At 44.0% G+C, this 19,435-nt stretch overlaps 1 protein-coding gene and 1 long non-coding RNA gene across 10 annotated transcripts in view; one reads left to right on the top strand and one right to left on the bottom strand.

Moving 5' to 3' along the window:
- Smarca2 (SWI/SNF related, matrix associated, actin dependent regulator of chromatin, subfamily a, member 2) overlaps nt 1-19,435 on the top strand; it is a 162,202-nt gene that overhangs the window by 79,595 nt on the left and 63,172 nt on the right. For all 9 annotated transcript variants that reach the window (XM_040746082.1, XM_040746078.1, XM_040746049.1 and 6 more), the window contains 5 exons: nt 3,318-3,425; nt 4,489-4,575; nt 7,253-7,299; nt 9,349-9,515; nt 15,618-15,781. In XM_040746082.1, coding sequence (XP_040602016.1) covers nt 3,318-3,425; nt 4,489-4,575; nt 7,253-7,299; nt 9,349-9,515; nt 15,618-15,781 — 573 coding nt within the window. The remainder of the gene's footprint in view (nt 1-3,317; nt 3,426-4,488; nt 4,576-7,252; nt 7,300-9,348; nt 9,516-15,617; nt 15,782-19,435) is intronic.
- On the bottom strand, nt 15,510-17,399 carry LOC121140488. Its single transcript, XR_005877345.1, has 2 exons — nt 16,582-17,399; nt 15,510-15,816 (listed from the first exon to the last, which is right to left on the bottom strand). It is a non-coding gene; the product is annotated as an uncharacterized LOC121140488 (long non-coding RNA).

The raw sequence follows: 19,435 nt of genomic DNA, 5'->3' as shown, positions 1-19,435 counted from the left end.
TCTGGTCATTCTTCTTGCCAGTGGGTTCAGGCTCAGAAGCTTGTTGTGATGGCTTCTGGGTCTCCATTTCTGTGATCCAATTTTTTTGCTTCAAAGTGTTGGGGATTGTAAATCAGGACCTCACACATGCTAGGCACCTGCTATAACACAACGCTGGTCTGGTTTTTAACTGGGCTAGTATCTTTGGCCCCTAGAGGATTGACGAGAATCTTCCAAGGAGTAGAGGTGGAAATGTGGAACGCTGTGAGAACAGAACAGGGAGAAGAAAGCCGTGATGCCTCGTCTGTACTCCTCGTGAGGTTCTCATTAGCTGCTCATAGGGTGATCAGGTTGGAACTGATAAAAAACATTAGCTATCATCATACCGGCATCATTACATAAGAATGCAAAACATCTAACTTTGTCCCACTGTCCTATGGGCCTCAACTCTTATGTTGAGATGTTAGTAGTAGTACATATGTATAATAATTCTTAACCAAATCTGCAGCCATATATTGCAAAGCCGAGTTTTGTCATCAGACAAGGTCCAGGACCATTTTCTTTGGGGACATGGAGGAGGAAATTGTTTGTGATTGAAATGGCTCTTGGAGGAACTTTTCAAAAATTACATTTATTTATTTGGTACACAAGTGTATACACTCATGTACTTATGACATGATGGAACTGTGTCCACACATGTCATGGTGCCTGTGGATATCAAAATATAACTTTCAGGAGTTGGTTCTCTCCTTGTACTATGCGGATCTCAGGGACTGCCTTCAAATCATCAGGCTTGGAGGCAAGCGCCTTTCCCCACTATGCCATCTCATTGGCCCTGGGGGGAAGATCTTGGGTACAATAGAATTTAGAAAGGATCCCTAACATTAAGAACACCTAGCCTTAGAGAAAAGAACAGTAGCAAATAAAATCAGCTATAATTGGCAAGATGATACTCCAGGAGTGAAGGTAGAACGTGTGTGTGTGTGTGTGTATGTGTGTGTGTGTGTGTGTGTGTGTGTGTGTGTGTGTGTGTGTGTGTGTGTGTGTGATATCTTGCTTGTACAAATAAAGCCTACCTGATGGTCAGAGAATGGAGCTTGCCACTGGCTAACCATAGGGGTCTGGACATCTGCATAGATAGACAGGAAGTAAGCTAGCTGGGCAGAAACAGGATATAAGCAGGGAGAAACAGGAACTAGCTCTCTTGTCTGCTGAGTCGATAAGGAAGTAAGGTGTGGCAGTGGCTTGTTCCTTCTTCTCTCTGATCTCAGTATTTTCTTCTGTATCCGACTCCAGGTTTTTATTACTTAGACCAGTTAAGAACTTCATTTACACATGTGGAGCTTGTAACAACAGATTTGGTCCTTGGATCTCACTAGCTTCTCCTACCCTCTTGATGTAAGGGAGGAGGCCTTGGGTGTCTTCTTTCCTGTGTAGCTAGGTAGTCCTCTAGAGCAGTGGTTGTCAAACTGTGGGCCACAACCCCTTTGGGAGTCTCATATCAGATATACTGCTTACTTATCCATTAACATAGCAGAATTACAATCATGAAGCAGTAACGAAATAATTTTATGGTTGGGGTGAAAATCACCCCAGCATGAAGAGCTGTATTAAAGGGTCTCAGCATTAGGGAAGTTGAGAACCACTGCTCTAGAGGTCTTATCTCTGTTTGGATGCTTGGCATCCTGTCTCCATGGTATCAGCAGGCTGCTTCCCTCTGCCTGAGTGGCAGCTGATAGGTAGAACTGTCCTTGACTCTGGGTCTTCCATCTCCTGGAACACTTTTAAGAAACACCATCTGTGTCCTCTTTACTCGGGAAAGTGTGAATGAGGCAGCAGAGAGGTGACACCAGACAAATGTGAACACCAGACCACACCTATGAACCAATCTCATTGCTCATGCTCAGTGTGAGTCTGAAAGAGCAGATATATTTTAAGCTTGAAGCGTCACCTCCTGGATAGTTGGGGTTTTTTTTGTCTATGAGACGAGCTGACTAAAAGTGACCACCCCATGCAGAGTGTATAGGGATTAATTGAGAAAAGGTGCAGCAAACACTTGACATAGACCTCAATATTGATGCCATCATTGTTAGACCGCTTAAAGTCTGAACTTAACAGTTTTTTCTTCCCCACAATCAAAATTTTGTTGCGAGTTGAGAGCTCTTGAAAAGATAGGATAGTGGTAATTCCTTCACAGTGAATGTGTGGAGGAAAAGATCCCACTATTCCATTAAATATGTGTAGTTTATGTCAGTTATACCTCAGGAAAACTACACAGCATAAGAAAATGCTTAAAGAAAAGGAGAATAAAGAGAAGACGTGATCAGATAGGCAAAGGACAAAGTTAAGTGTGTACTTACTTGTTACATTTAAAGATTTGTGTTTCCGCTCTTACCTAGAAAGTTATTAACTGGCTTGATGGGTTACCCCATTTAGCTAACTCTAACTTTCATGCAAAAAAGCAAGCCTTCCTTCCTATAGTTACCTCATGTAAAGAAACAGCCAGTTGTGCCTCCCAGACCTCGGGCTCCTTTTTAACTTACAGCTGAATGAATTTTCAGTCCCTCTTCACCTGTGACCTTGTCTCGCTGGCCCTCCCAGCTGAAGACAGCCTGATCATGTGTACGTAGTTGATTAGACGCCAGGTAGTTGGCTGGCTTCCTTTAATCATGTTCTTCGGTATCCAGGTAGTCATCTGGCATTTGCTTTGACACGTGTGCATTTGTATTCCTGCGACTAAGGGAGAACGGCAAAATAAATACGTCTTGTCTGCACTTGGAGGATGCTAAAGACTTGCAAGTGTGATAGACCGTGGGCGTGTAAATCCTTTTAAGTTGTGTTTTGTTTTATCACAACTGGACACACAGGAGACCCTGTCCCGCTTTAGACAGCCGTGAGATTGTGCAAGTTGTGTCCTGTTGTGAGTTAATTGTTCTTAAGCTCTTCTCTTCACAAAGGAGTATCCTATCATTTCCCCAGAATCGAGTAATGACAGTCAACCTAGGTCTGTTATAGATCTTACTGTGCAGGGGTGGCAGGTAGCCATCTAAAGATGTTTTACAAAGAAAATCGTAGGATCTGGGGACAGTCACTTGTTTTCTCTTCAGCTCATATGGAAGTTACAGGACCAAGAAGCAGTAGTAATATTAAAATAACCATAATGAACATTTTTATATAGCACAGTTGGCAAGCCACTCCCTGTCTCAAATATGAGATCAAGAAATTCTAGGAATCGGGACCTTACATTTTTTACGTGCAGCCTTATAAAGGTCTTTACATTGTCATGGCAATTTGACCTTGGAGACTCTGATCTGCAATATATCCTTCTCTGTCCTCAGGTTGAATATGTGATCAAGTGTGACATGTCAGCTCTGCAGAAGATTCTGTATCGTCATATGCAGGCAAAGGGGATCCTCCTCACAGATGGTTCTGAGAAAGATAAGAAGGTATGTGGCAAAGGCTGGGAGACTCCAGTGCTACACAATGTCTTCTCGTCTTCTCGTGGCTATGGCTTTAAGCATTTCCAGGAAGCCTTCCTGGAACACTGGCCTATTTCTGGAAACCACTGGGTCTTTGGGATGGCAGCAGTAGCTGCCAGTGCCATCATTACCCTGTTAACTACATTGGGGTGGGATAAAAGAGGGTCTGTGCCCTGCTAGTGTTTCTGTTATCAAAGACTTAACTGCTCATGATAGCTCAGCAGAAAACCCAAGGTGCCCAGTTTTGGGTGGTATTTTAAGATGTTTTAAAGTCCAGTTTCTCTCCTTAGCATCCTTTGTGTAATCTATGAGTCTTACTCTGTCCTGCCAGCCAGTTCCCAAATAATGACGCAGAGACTTATTAATTCTGAGCGCTTGGCCTTTTGTCTAGGCTTGTTTTCAACTACTTCTTACAACTTAAATTAGCCCATGGTTTTGTTAATCTACATTTTATCACATGACTTTTACCTCTAACCCATTCTGTGTGTCCAACTCATTCTGCATCTGGCTCGTGTCTCCCCTGTGCCTAGATTCATCTCAAGTTTCCTCTTTGCCCAGAAGTCCTGCCTGTCTCTCCTGCTTAGCTATTGGCCATTTAGCACTCTATTAAACCAATCAGAAGGCACATTAGCCAGAGACACATCTTTACAGGGCAAACAAATGCACTGCAACTCCTATGGACAGACCTAACACAAAGCCATTGACTTGAATTAATTTTGTAAGATTTACTTTTCTGTAGGATAAATTAATCACAGGGGCAATACTATGTCTGATCCAGAGATATTTAAATAACATCCTGAACTCTGGGTTCAAGGTGTGTAGGTACTAAGATGAGGTAGGTAGGGCACTGTGTTCTTTCTATAAGCTATCTAGTCAGTCTGTCAGTCCTTTCCTCCACCCCCCCCTTCTTCACTGCTGGACTTGTACCCAGACCGTTCATAAGCTGGGCACAGGCTCCACCAGTGAGCTATACCCTTGGTTTTGAAGCCTAGTTTCTAATTCCATTCTTTTCATTGTACATTTTGCTCAGGGGAAAGGAGGTGCTAAAACGCTTATGAACACTATCATGCAGCTGAGGAAGATCTGCAACCACCCATATATGTTTCAGCACATTGAGGTGAGTCTGCATCTTGTATTTAGTTAGAAAGGCAAATCCCCAAGTATGTGTACTGCATATGTGGGGATGTCCAGTGGACATGGTCCTGGCTTTTATGGCAGAATTAATAGACCTGTTTCCTGGGTGTGGTTTCACTTTGGCATTGCTTTTCTGAGCAGCTGAAATTTTATAACTAAGAGTTTAAAGTAGTGAGGCAGTGTTGGGAGCGTCGACTCATTATGTGGATTTGGGTAAATGCTGTGAATTACCTTGTTACTGTTGGAGTTCTGAAATTGAAGATAATGACAGATGCAGCCAGCTTCCTCTGAGGGGTGCTGAGAAAAATACTTAAATAATGTGTTTATAGATATTGAAGAGAAAGATGTTCTTGAAATATTATCCTTATGAGAGATGCTGGCTTTAGCCTATGGAATAGATTGATTTTTATTTATTTTTTCCTGCCTGGAAAAGTTTCCATTATGATGATGCAGTTTGTTACTTCGCTCTGATGCTAAGGTCTCTAGAACACTATTTTTAGATCATAGGACATTTTCTTCTCTGTTTGCTCCTTGTGAATGAGATTCCTTCATTGACAAATTTCAATCTAGTGGAGCAGTTGGCTTGAGCAGAAGTTTGAAGAAGCCACCTTCACCATCTGCAGAACCACATGGGCCTAAGACAGTTAGCACCACAAGGGCCACTGCTTACTACAAACTGAACAGTAGAAATGGCTGAGAGGAGAAGCACTGTAGGACTGTGCTTTAAATAATTGACAGAACCTTCCAGAAAATTAAAGCTGAATTACAGGACAAAATGAGTTGAAATATTCTTAGCTTTGAGTATTCCTTCCCAAATGGCCCAATATGAAGGAAGGGGAATTTCTTTGGGTATCTGGAGCTCCGAGAAGAAGAGTGGTGTGGGGAGGTTCTGGGCAGGTGCTCTCCAGTGCTGCTTGTTTGCACTCTAAATGGCTGTCTGTGGGTAGACAGACACACAGCATGGCTGCTTGTTTATACAACAGCTTCGAGACTGCTCCTAAAAACCAGAGCCAGCACTACTGTGAAGAGACACTATGACCACAGCAACTCTTATAAAGGAATATGAAACATTTAATTGGAATGGATCGCTTACAGTTTCAGAAGTTCAGTCCATTATCATCATGATGGGAACATGGCAGCATGAAGACTGTGCTGGCTACATCTTGACTAGAAATTAGCAAGAAGTCAACTGTCACACTGAGGGAAGCTTGAGTTTAAAAAAGAAACCTCAAAGCCCACCCCAACCATGACACACTTCCTCCAACAAGGCCACACCTCCCAATAGTGCTACTCCCTTTGGGGGCCATTTTCTTTCAAACCACCACATTCCACTCCCTGGCCCCCAAGCTATATCTTAATGCAAAAAAATAAAAAATAAAAATGCATTCAGTCTAACTTCGAAAGTCCCCATAGTCTGTAACAGTCGCAAACTTGTTTTGAAGTCCAAAGTCTCTTCTGAGATGCATGGCAATTCCTTTATTGTAATCCCCCTGTAAAAATCAAAAAACAGATCACATGCTTCCGATATATAATATACATTGCCATGCCAAAATGCTGGGAAGGGAGCATAGTGAGGGAATACTGGACCAAAGCAAGACCGAAAAACCAGCTGGGCGAACTCCAAACTCTGCATCTCCATGTGTGATGGCAAGAAGCTCTTCAGATCTCCAACTCTTTTCCAACTTTGTTGGCAGCAACGCACTTCTTTCTCTTGGGCTGGTTCCACGCCCTCTTAGCAGGTGTTCCACAGCTCTTCAACACCACGGCTTCACACAGTGGCCTCTCTACTAGGCCTCCATTCCCTGACACATGCCTGGCCACAGAAGCATCCCTTTGGCATGGAGGCAATTTCCATAGCCTATTTCTTCTGTCCTTAGCTCTAAAGCCAGAACCACGCAGCTGAAGCTGCCAAGTTCTGCTGTTTTCTGGGGTTGGAACGTGTCCACCTTGTTGAATTACATCTTCCCCAGCTTTCTGTTTTCCACCTTTGCTGCCAGGTTATGAGGGCCAATTACATTGAAACTACCACAGACTCTGGCTAGTATGGGCTCAAGATGCTGTGCATGTTTGCCAATTTTCTGTTTTGTGTTCCAGATAATTCCACAACCCCCAGTTTTGAGACTGGAGAAACCTTCAAACCTGAGAAATGAAAGTTGTGTTTTATTTTGAGCAGAGGTCTCTCTGTGTGGCCTACAGTGGTCTAAAACGCCCAGCCTATGTGTGGAACTGTATTAAAGTGTTTCAGTGTTAGGAAGGTTGAGAACCACTGGTCTAGTATGGCTAGGGTTTTATTTGTAAAGAGAAAAAGGGAGGCCAGAGAGGGAGTCCGTGAGTGTTATACAATGGCTATTATTTCTATTGCTTACTGTTACTGTGTTATGTTTATGCTTACATGATAGTTGTGACGGGCTTGTATTAAATTGTGCCTTTATCTTGGACTGTGAGCTTGTGGGTGGATCCCCAGAAAGAGCTCCAGGTTCAGCTCCTAGCCAACGCATGCTCAGGCGCTCTCTGATGGGACATAGAGGGACCTTAGAGACCTGAGTCTCTGATTTGCTCTCGGGGATCGTTTGATTTGCTTTGACTGAACTTGAGACATACTAGAGAAACCAAGAAGTTAACGGTTGCATATTGAAGTCACGCTCTTCTCTCTTTTCAAGGAATCCTTTGCTGAACACCTGGGCTATTCAAATGGGGTCATCAATGGGTAAATCCTCTTTTTTTTCTCCTTTCAACATGCAATGCCTTACCTAACCTCTTTCTGCAGCTTCCAGCCTCCTTAGCCCTCCTTGCTCCCCTGAAGAGGGACAGAAGTTGCTAGGCAAAATGAGAGCAGCATTCCCTTGTAGTTGACTAGCATCAGTTTTAGCTTGCGCTAAGCAAGTGTCTACTCAAAGGACATAGATCTCATTTAAGAGACTTACCGCTGCTTTCACATTCTGAAAACATTGTTTCAGTCTCTGAGTGCAGTGACCACTAACCTAAAGTGTGACTTGGGCTTGAAGAGAATTTTTCCCCTACTAATTTCCTGTGGATGTTTAGCATTCACATGCGTGAAAGAAAATGCCTCATCTGCCACAAGTAGATCATCAATTTTAAGTCAATTTTTGGAGTCTGATCTAAGAAGGATTTTTGTTGTTGTTGTTAGCATGGACATAGGACAGAGCCACACCTTGCAGCAGAGAAACAATGAAGCACACCCTACACAAAATGTGTTGTGTTATCCCAGGAGAAATGAATTATTAGAATGTACGTGTCCTTGTTGAATCCCAGGTCAGGCAGGGTCAGCAGGAACTGGGTTCCACCGGCGTGAGAGCCAGTTAGTGCTTCTCTGTCCTTGCTTCAATTGTCCTCTGGGTCTTGAGGCCGCTCCTGCTTCCGCCAGCATGGCCAGGGTTACAGGGGAACATGGCTATCAAAGGACAGACTCAGAGTAAGTGATGGGCAGACAGGGAGATAAGTGTGAAAATGGATCCAATAGGAACCAAATGTACCATGGCATAAATTCTGCCACCTAGTGTTACATTTTCAGTATTGTTGCCTGGATGTACACGGGGGACTGCTTCAAACAGTTTCAACCCGCAGAGTAAATTTCAGTATTACACAACACAGTCCTGTTGACTTAGCAACAAAAGGAAGGTCCTGCTTCAGCCTTCCTCCTCACCATAGCATCGTCTCTCTTCTCCCATCTCTTTTTGCCTTGCACGCCTGCAGTAAGCCAGGACCTTAGCCCAGTCCTCCATACAGGTGCCCATGGCAACCCTGTGAAGCAGGTTACTCAAGGTCATACTCCTGTTGACAACAGTCATTGCCCATTGCATTGAAAACCAGAGGAGTCTGCAGAGGACTCGCCAGTACCTGCTCCATTCCCACCTCCCAGACCTGTCCTCAAGTCCCCCTGTCCTCGCCTCACTCATGCCATAAGCTACACTCACCGTTGCTTGGTCCCAGTGTGTGAGGCACACCAGGCTCCTGCACTCCCTGGGGTCTATGCACATGCGCACTCCTTCCCCTGCAGTCTCCTCTCTATGTGCGTGCCCTCACTTCTCTCTTAGATGTCTTTTCACTCATTATTTCAGGGTTTAGCGAAAGTGTTCTCTCTCCAGGGAGGTCACTGACCTCACGCACTCCAATTGGCAAGCTGTATCGGTAGAGTCAGATAGGAAATATTTTCACCTTTGTGGACCATAAAGTCTGCCATACCTGTTGACATGGTTAGTGTGGCATGGAATCAGACAGAGATGAATGAGCGTGGTTGTGCTTTGGTAAGACTTCATTTCCAGAAGGACTTGCCAGGGCTTAGCACACACTGACTCTTGTTATCACTTGCTGCTTGTCTTTATAGTCCTGACCCCAATATATGGTGACACAGTTCATCACTACATGCCTGCCCACACAGTGTTGGTACCCAGCGGTACTCAATAAGTATTTAAATGAACCATAACTGCTTTAAATTAACTTGATGGCACACCAGGAAGAATCTTAGAGCTATGGAAACTTCCCTTTTCTTTCTGACCCATGTCACGTATGTACCATGCACGTCATACCCTTCATGGGTTTCGTATGGATGGCCTTTTTCCCTCTAAAGGCGTGCATGATTTGGAGCTGATATCTGTGTGTTCACTCACCCTTCTGTCCACAATTGCTTATTGAATGTTTGCGGTGTGCAAAGCTCTATCTGCAAAGCTAGGCACTTGTGGATCTCTCAAGAAGACAGCAGTAATACTGCCTTCTTGTTTTGCGTTTTTGGGTTCAGGGCTGAGCTGTATCGGGCCTCGGGGAAGTTTGAGCTACTTGACCGTATTCTGCCCAAACTGAGAGCGACTAACCACCGCGTGCTGCTTTTCTGCCAGATGACATCTCTCATGACCATCATGGAGGATTACTTTGCTTTTCGGAACTTCCTTTACCTGCGCCTTGATGGTAAGTGCGGGAGGCGTCAGACTCAAACCACGGTCTTGAAAACCAAGGGGCCATGGGCCCTAAGCTATGGTCTCAGCTAAAAAGGAGGGCTAACCCCACGAAGTGGGCCTGAGGGCTGGTTGTGAGTCTGCTAGATGCAAAGTTTATGTCTTCTGAGGCCCTTCACATCATGACATGATTGGCACACTAGATTATCTCGTGTGCACACACACACCAACACAGAGTCAGAATCCTGTCTAAGTACCACAAGCGGAAGAGCTTAATTCCTTAGTCCCCACTGTATGAGCCATGAAGTACGCTGACAAATCTTTGACATATGTTAAGGGATACACTATATGTCTCCTCTATTCAGTAACAGTGTAATGGTTCATTTATGAGTTTGCCATTGAGGCCTCTGTCTCTAATAGGCCATAGGTACAAGCCACATTATTAAGAGATAAAACTTCATTGCTACCTGGATTTTGCAAACTGTCCTTGTTAGGGTTTCCGTTGCTGTGACAAATCACCATGACCAAAAGCAACTTGGAAAGGAAAGGGTCTACTTCATCGTATAGCTCCCAGGTCACACATGGAGGAACGTTCCTCAAAGGCTTGCTTGGTTTGCTTTCTTACGCATCTCAGGATCGCTTACTCAGGTTGGCTCTGCCCACAGTGAGCCGGGCCCCTCCCACATGACTCTTCATCAATCAAGAAAATGCCTCTCAGGCTTACCACAGGCCAGTCTGGAGGGGGCGTTTTCTCAGTTGAGGTTCCCTCTTCCCAAATACCTCTAGCTTGTGTCAAGTCAACATAAACTAACAAGCACACAAGCTATTTAAAGCAGTTACCTAAATTCAAGTGTGAAATTTGACTGGTCCTAGTGGTGTACACCTTTGATACCAGCTCTCAGGAGACAGAGACAGATGGGTCTCTGTGAGTTCAAGGCCTACCTGTTCAACATAGTGATTTCTAGACCAGCCAGGCCTACATAGTGAAACCCTATCTCCAAAAGAAGAAGGGGAAACAATGGATGAAATATAAATATCACATTAATAAGCAAATTTTTAGGGATATTCCCTAAATTACATGGTTAAATTGGATACTGACCAGAAAGGGCAATTTCAAAGTCCAGCAATTGATAATGTGTAGTCTAGGTGGCGCATGCCTTTCATCCCAGCACTCGGGAGGCAGAAACAAGTGGATCTCTGTAAGTTCAAGGCCACCCTGGGTTACAAAGAGAGTACCAGAAAGGCTAGAGCTGTTACACAGAGAAACCCTGTCTTGAAATAAAACAAAACAAAAAACAAGCCAAACAAGTGGTATGTAGGTAGTAGAGCAGGACTGTGTGCAGGGTGCCCATGACTCTGGTTGTAGAATAGAGCGGGGATGTGCGCAGGATGCCCGTGACTCTGGGTACAGAGTAGAGCAGGATTGTGTGCAGGGTGCCCATGACTCTGGGTACAGAGTAGAGTGGGGTTGTGTGCAGGGTGCCCGTGACTCTGGTTGTAGAATAGAGCCGGGTTGTGGGCAGGATGCCCATGACTCTGGGTACAGAGTAGAGCGGGGTTGTGTGCAGGGTGCCCGTGACTCTGGTTGTAAAATAGAGCAGGGTTGTGTGCAGGATACCTGTGACTCTGGGTACAGAGAGCTCAGCCTCCTAATAACCATTTTTATCTGATGAAGTGTAATGTCATTGTTAAGCAAGTAGGAAATAAAAATTTATATTCCATTAGAAGGTTTTGGGCTATTTTTTTCTGATGTACCCCCTCCCCCATACATGATTAATTGGAAATAAATCAAGCACACTTGGCAAATGTTTTCTAACTTGAGTTTTTAGGTTCATTCTCTGTATGGCCTACCTCTTGGAGTCTTACTAAGTTAACTTAAACTTTTTAGTCTTATTTAAAGTTAGTTGTCCCATCAGACGCTGGATGATCTAAAGTCCCTTTACCTTTCATCTCCAAAGTTGCCATGAAGTCAACATGAACGTGTGTCTCTAGATACGCTTCTCATCTGGTCTCTATCTCTCTTTCATCAAATCTGAGTGGATTTCTTTTTCCACTTGGAGTGGAGCCCTCTCTCCCACTGTGGGTGCCTCCTATAATTGCTCAGGTAAAGCAGACAGGTTTAACCTCCCACCGCTCCCCCAGCTGTAAGTTGCTGGCTACCCTGAGGTGTCTGCCTAACAATGTTGCTACTTCCTTTTGAACCTCCATGTGAGGACTGTACCCTGGAAAGGTTTGATTCTATAAAACTGAAGAAGGGCCAGAAAGATGCCCCAACAATTATAAGCGCTTGCTGGATTGAGTTCCCGGCTCCCATACGGCAGTTTACAACCAACTGTAACTCTATTGCCAAGGATTTCAGTGCCCTCTTCTGGCCTCCATTAGCCACACACACACACACACACACACACACACACACACACACACACACACACACACACACACACACACACACAGGCAAAGTGCACAATACAACATTTAACAGCAACAAAAACATCTTTTTAAAGAAAACTTGTAAGTAGTGATTTCCAGTCTCTGTTTGCTTGCCTCTTCAACGATTTGGTGGTGGTTCTTATTGTTATGTATAATAATAACCTTAACGGTTAACATAAGGTGGCATGCAGGACAAAAGGGGAAACACTTCATGGGCATTGTTAATTTTCTCAACAAGTGTCTTTTGTGCCTTTCAGTACAATCTCTGTTTAGAAGAATCAAACACAAAGCTGAGCTGTGAAACCAGCTTCTAACTTGGATTATCTAGTTCCAAAAATGCTTGGTTTGAGCACATCCAGGGAAGCGCCACCACCTTTGAAGGACAGTTAGCTTCTCCGTCAGCAACATCCTAAGAATTCTGAACTTGGCCCCACAGCTGGGAGTGAGGGAAACGTGGCACCTAGGCAGCTTGCTTTCTGTTTTCAGGAGAGATGAACTTGAGCAAAAGGGTCACACAGGGGCCATGGTGCCTAGACAGGCTTTCCCCACTCCAGACAGCAATCCCTCACTGTGGAAGTGGAGAGCGTTGTACACATGGCTATGTTACTATTTATCCTTCTACCTGCTCCCCACACCGCCCTATCATCCAGGTCATAAAAGGTCTTTAGATTTTCATTACCGAATTTGACATCTCAACTTTGGCTTCAGGAGGAAAAATCTCTTGCTAAAAGCTAAGCAAATATTTTTCTTCAAAGACTGTGCTTGCACAGATCGATTTAGCTACTGTCCTATTGTTTAGTTGTCACAGGAAATGATTTTTCTTTTCTTTTGTGAGTGCAAATGGTGAAGTTTCATCCGGAAGACAGAGCTTCCTAAGACAGCCAAAACACAGTGAGAAATTAGCAGTCACGGCGGTATGGCAACGTGTTCCATGTGTTCCTTCCAGCAAATTCTGTAGTTGTCAACACAGCTGCCCCTTGCTATTAATTGTGTTCCTGTAATGGGTCATGTCCCATACACCTTGAAATAGGTGCTGGGGCCAAGCACTTTAAATCCCAAGCGCCTGCAGTGGGCGAGGAGCGCTTGCCTTTGGATGAACCCTTGCAGGGCAGTTTGAGACTCCCCTAGCATTACTGAAGAGGTTGCCGGTGAGCAGCAGTGACCTTGTGCTGTTGTCTACGGATGGAGGTGACAAGCCAGGAATTCTGAGTCTCCTCATAGGAAGTACTGTGGCTCTACATGGAAAGAGATTGAATGTTTTTTTTTTTTTTATAGTATGTCAAATCTCCAGCTTTTTTTTTTTTTGTTTGTTTGTTTATTTTTTGCAGTTTAAGCACTTGGGAGACACATACTTGGGTCTGTTTGCCTGAGCTCTCTGGTGGAGAGCACAAGGACTGCTTTGACTAAAGCATTTTGACACTGTTATTTTTCGGTGCTCTGTTTTACAGTCGAGGTTATTTCATCCTAGGTAGGCATGTTTCCCAGCTGGTTCTATTCATATCTTAAGACTTAATCTTTACCAGATCATTTTTCAGTGATTAAAAATGTTGAAGGTTGTAACCTCAGAGTATCCAAGTGCCAGTTTCTGTTCCTGGCTACTACGGAACCGATGCCATTATTTCTCCTTTCCCCAGTTTAGAAGTATTTTTGTTTGTTTGGCGTTTCTTTTAATTTAAGGCAGAGGACAAACATGTGGGTGATGATTTCTTGGGTGTAATCTAATGCTGTAACTGGCATTACTTACATGCAAGTGTATTTCAAAACAGAAAACATACATGGAACAAGCTTACAAATTATGCCCTTCTCAAAATGAACCCTGTGTAGGAGATTAAGTATAGGGTTAGGGAGTTCTTTGGGACTTGTCATAGGTTAGAAATAGAGTGCTTATCTACCATGTGCAAGGTCCTAGGTTCAATCCTCCCATCCCTAATAAATGGGTTGGTGTAGTTTTCATAAAGAATTCTCCATTTATGGAGGGAAAAGAGCTCTAGTTTAGAGTTTCAACCCCTCCCCCATTCCTTTGTGTTAAATGTTTGCTCCCCAGAATGTCTTTACTGGGATGTGGTTGAGCCTATAAGGGTAGGGCCTACTGGGAAGTTTCTGGGTCCATGGGGACACGCCTTTCAAAGAGATGATGGGTCCCAGTCCCTCCCGTAGGCTTTTTTGCGTCCTAGTCACTACTAGGTAGCCAGCTTTGCTATACACACACTTTGGTCATGATGCTGCTTTGTTAAGGGACAGTTAATAATAACCAGGGACCTCTGAAACTGTAGATGGGCATCAAAGATTTTCTTTCTGTGTAGAAGACTGTAACTGGAAAGGCAGTGTATGGAAAGTCTTCAAGGCAAAACTGTCTTCCCTTCATTAGCGTCGTGGACAAATAGTTTGTTCTAATCTCAGCAAGCAAGTTGTGAAAAAAGGAAAAAAAAAAGATTTGCAAATTTTAGACCCTATTCAATAAACCATCCCTCCCCCAAGTCTAGATTCCTGCAGTTTTCCCTTGGAAGATCTGAGTAGTTCACCAAACCAAAAAAAAAAAAAAAAAAAAAAAAAAAAGTCTAATTTAGAAAGTAAGACTAGTCTGAAGAACATTGCTTTGTTACAGGAGGAAAGCACCCCCCCATCCCCACTTGCTGTATTTGGGGGACTGATTCCCCCACCCCCCCAGAATGCTCATTATTTCTACAAAATGTGGAAACCAGATCCTCCGTGTTTGGGAACTTGGCCCTAGTGAGTAACTTGATTCCTTTGGCTGGCGTCAGTTACATGTTTTAATCCTCTGACATAAATCGTGGTATATTTTCATCCTAAAAAAAGAACAACTCGGAGGGGCAACATTTATCCAGTGGCCAGCCAGGGAGTATCATGTAACATGCTTAGCTTTCCCCATCAGCCTGTTCAGAACCCAGCACCACCACTTCCCTAGTGAAATACATTCAGGTGGGATACTGGTGAAGTTTTATACTGTCCCTTCCATGGTGCATTTTATGAAGAGGCTGGATAAATATGTTCCAGATGGAGAGAGTGGAGCCCAGGTGTGCCCACAAATGAGCACCACACTCGGGGACTGGTGATCTCTGCTGAAGCCTGTACTCTTCAACACTCCCTACTATGGCCACCTTGGTATCTAACAGTCTGCTCCGTTAAGTTGGTGTTTGTTTAGCATATTTTTTTGCAGTGCTGGGGATCTTTTTTTTAATATTATTTTTTTATATTTCCAATCCCCATTCTCCCTCCCTCCTCTCCTCCCGCCCCCCCCCACTTTCCCCCACCCAGCCCACCTCCCATCTGCTCCTAGGAGAGGGTAACCCCTAGTTTTAGCATTTTTTAACCCAAAGAGCAGCGAGTTGGCTTCAGAAGCACAGAGGTTCACTTTTAGAGATTGTGGCTTCAAGTCTTCAGAAGGGAAACAGTCTCTTTACTTGGATGATTTTACCATCCTGTCCTTAGTACCAACCCAAATGCTCAAGCAGTAGACAGCAAATTCCCTTCCTTTCTTCTTCTTCTTTTCCTAATTGCAGAATGTTTCAAGTTCCTTCCAAAACTACAGAAACCCCAACAATTACCTCACCAGTGCTTAAGAGGACCATGGATGTATTTCTCAAGGAAGCAGGCATTTTTGTCTAGATCTCTCCCTGTTCCGGACAGGAGTTAATTGGCAAATTTATTTTTCTTATCCCCTCAGGCACCACCAAGTCTGAAGATCGGGCGGCTTTGCTGAAGAAATTCAATGAACCAGGGTCCCAGTATTTCATTTTCTTGCTGAGCACACGAGCTGGGGGCCTGGGTTTAAATCTTCAGGCCGCGGACACGGTGGTCATCTTTGACAGCGACTGGAATCCTCATCAGGTGTGCATATCTACTTGGGCGCCAAGGCTTTCCCTCTGGAGAGGAAGGGAAAGATTATCAGTTTCATCACTCACATTTATAGGACAGAGCACATTTCTAAATGACCGGGCAATTTCTCCAAAGGAGAAATAGCCCAGCCAATTATTATGGCTGTTTTCTTATCTCCCTTGGAGCGTAGCTATTTCCATGTTATACCCAAGCCTGCCAAGAGCCCAAGAGTGGGCTGGAAAACTCACTTTCTTCTGTCTTAATCCCATCTCTTGGGATTGCCATTGAGCAAATTGCATCTGGTGAAGGATAAATCAAAAATGTTCCAGGGGCTGAGAGTAGAGCTCAGAGTTTTCATGAGACTCTGCCTTCAACCTCCAGCACCAGCCCCCAGTGAGCACTCTTTCTGCACTGGCATCCTGGTGTCTCTGGCTTCACACAGTTTTCACAATCACCCTGAAAGGACGTGGATGTTACTGTCTACATTTTTGCCATTAAGGAGACTGAATCCCACGTGAGTTAGATAACTTCTTCAAGGATAGTTCGTATAAGATAGTTAACCTATTTTGTATGTCATTTAAAATCAAAGGAAAAGAATATTCTATCGAGAGTATTTGTTGGCCAGTAAGTTGGCTAGATCTTCTATGCCACAGGTTTCCTAAAAACCCTAGGACATGGGGCATTTGCCTGTAGGATACTGGGTAGATTAATGCCAACAGGGTTTCATTCATGGTGTAACCACCCCCGGATTCCAACTGCTGAAAGGGGGGACTGCATTTCTGACATGTGAACAAGAACCATGTCCATCTCACCCGGGCTCCTCAGCAACTGGCCATCTTCAGCTATACATTCCCATCGCTGCATGGTGATTGGGAAGGTCCAGTGGTAGGGACTTCCAGAAAGTGCCTCTGGCTGGAAGCCAGTGCAGGGGTACATGAAAATTCAAAGACAGCTCTTAAAGAAGCACAGACCTGCCTCCTGCTGGCTGCTGCCCCACCCTCAAGTGTTTCATTCAATGAGCCTGGGTACTTGTGCATGGAACTTGATCCCAGTCATTCTCTGAGGACGAGAAGATTGAAACAGAACTAAGGGTGGGAGCCGCCAGCAGAGTCTGCTTGCTTCAAGTTCAGAAACACTTTTGATGTGTTTGTTTCAGTATCCCTGGTTGCATTCTGCAGTTCAGGCAGGGTTCCTGTCATGGTGACGGCTCTGTTATTTTCTTCCTGCTTCTTTGCCTTCACTGTCTGACCTAGCTGGAAGTAAAGGGAAAATGCATAAATTTGGAATTACCAATGAAATCCTGCACTTGGGTTTGGGCTTCCATTTTTCACTGGAAGTTCCATGGCTGTATAACAAAACGATCATAAAGGCTCCAGGAGGCCCTCTTCTTAGCTGGACTCTTGAATTGAGGTACCATGTCTAGGTGTGCTATTGACCACTTTTAAAGGAAAACACTTAATTGGGGTCACTTACAGTTCAGAGGTTCATTCCATTATCATCATGGAGGGAAGCATGGAGGGGAGCATGGCAGAAGCTAAGAGTTCTACATCCGGATCTGAAGGCAGTAGGGAAAGCAAGCCACACTGGGCCTGACTTGAGCTTCTGAAATATCAGGACCAGGCCCCAGTGACACACTTCCTCCAACAAGGTCATACCTCCTAATAGCGTCACTCCCTATGGGGCCTCTGCCCCAAACAAATGAACAAACAACAATAGAAACTCAAAGTAAAATAAAAATGTATGGAGAAATCTCAGCTATATTAGCCCACCTAATAATAATAACCCACTTAGTTCTTGCTTATGCCATGGAGCCCCCTTTTTTTTTCTTTTTCTTTTCTTTTTTTTTTTTTTTTTTTTTTTTTTTTTGCCTAGGAACTCACATTCTCTAAACCTCCATCCTAGAAATTAGAAACGGCATCTGTGGCTGCTTTCCACATAGACAGGTGATGTGGCCACACAAACACAAACCCAAAGTGCTGGCTCAGCCACCAAAACTGTTCAAGAAGTTCCCAAGGACTCTTGGACTTTCCACCCTGTCTCTGTTGTCCTTGTCATTTGCTGACACCTGCGTTTTAGTGTTGCGGTTTTATGGGCCTCTTTTACACGAAGGGCAGAATATTACCTCTTCTGGGTAAGCCTGGTCTAAGATTACCCCTTCAGGGCAAGCCTGGTCTGCTACGAGCTGAAAGAGGAGACTAGTTTTCATGTCTGGAGCAGAAATACGAAGCTGGCGGTTGGTGAAGGGACTAGTCCCTTTAGAGAGAACAGTTTCTGCTTCTAGCTCTGAGAGCCCAGGTCTCTACTAGGATCCCTGTGACAGAGATGACTGGCTCACCTTAGTTCTAATGGAAAGTTGATGACACAGCCAGCCTGTTATTGGCTGCCGCTAAAGTGTACTAGTGAAGATGTGTTGGAAGTGATGATTGGTTCAAGCCCTCCACAGGGAAGCATTTTAATTACCTATTTTACACTGTCCTCTTTAGACAAATAATCTGATGATCTAATCCCCACTGTGCTCATGGTTCAGTGCAAGATATTTACATGAATATGTTCACATAGCTTCTGAGGACAAACTTCTGCCTAATTAATTGCCCAGTTTCAAAGGTCCATGCACCATGAACAAATCTCCTGGGCACACTGTCGTCCACTGTCCCCTTGTGTTGCACAGATGGCAGGAACCTGGGCTGATTATAGCTGAATGTCAGCCATGTTCCAAGGGTAATGCTGGGAATGCAAGAAACAGTACATAGACCTTTGTCCTAAAAACATGCCCAGAATAATGGCATGTTTGTAAACAACTGATTAATAACAGACCTGGTCCCTTGCCTCGACCATGTGATTAAAGGGTCCATTTATTTGGGTGCTGTAGTTAGGTTGATGGCTTCAGAAGTTTACAAAAGTTTGTACTTTAAGATTTTATTAAAACCTTTTTCATATTATAAGATAATGTTTAAAGTAGAGGAAAGTTAAAATATGTCTAAAAATGCAAACTATTAAAAACAAAGCCTCTAGTGGGCAGTGTGAACATTGTTGGCACACCGGTGTTTGATGCTCTCACCTATTTTGTGGCACAGGTGGGTGTGCACACATGGGGCCAAATATACACACTCATTCACAACTTCTAGTCCCCACTTACAGCTGTGTGTCACTGAGTCTTGTGGTAATTTGTGTCTCTGCTGGTGCATACTACAATCTGCAGTTATCTGGAACTGTTGATTGTTTGCTTCTTCATTTGAAAAAATACAGGAATAGGTATTAGTAAAAAAGAAAAAAACTTGCCGGGCGATGGTGGCGCATGCCAAAATCCCAGCACTCGGGAGGCAGAGGCAGGCGGATCTTCGTGAGTTCGAGGCCGGGCTGGACTGATAGCCTTCGAAACAATACAGAGAAACCCTGTCTCATAAAAACCAAAAAAAAAAAAAAAAAAAAAAAAAAAAGAAAGAAAAAAACTTGCCCATTCCTATTTATAAGTATTTTTTTGTGCCCATGGTAGTTTCTTCGGGATAAACTTGCAAAAAGGAATTCTGAGACAGAACCATACCCAATATTTACATCTTGGCATCTGTGCCAATTTCCCCCCACTTCCTTCTCCTCCAGTTCTCCACTTTATTATCCTACTAGCAATCGCTTGCATTTCCAGATATACTAGGATGTGCTTGTAAGATG

This window comes from Mesocricetus auratus, unplaced genomic scaffold (assembly GCF_017639785.1).
Source record: "Mesocricetus auratus isolate SY011 unplaced genomic scaffold, BCM_Maur_2.0 Super-Scaffold_4256, whole genome shotgun sequence".
NCBI lineage: Eukaryota > Metazoa > Chordata > Mammalia > Rodentia > Cricetidae > Mesocricetus > Mesocricetus auratus.
The sequence above is the reverse complement of the archived record's forward strand: the minus strand, read 5'-3'. Positions and strand labels throughout refer to the sequence as shown.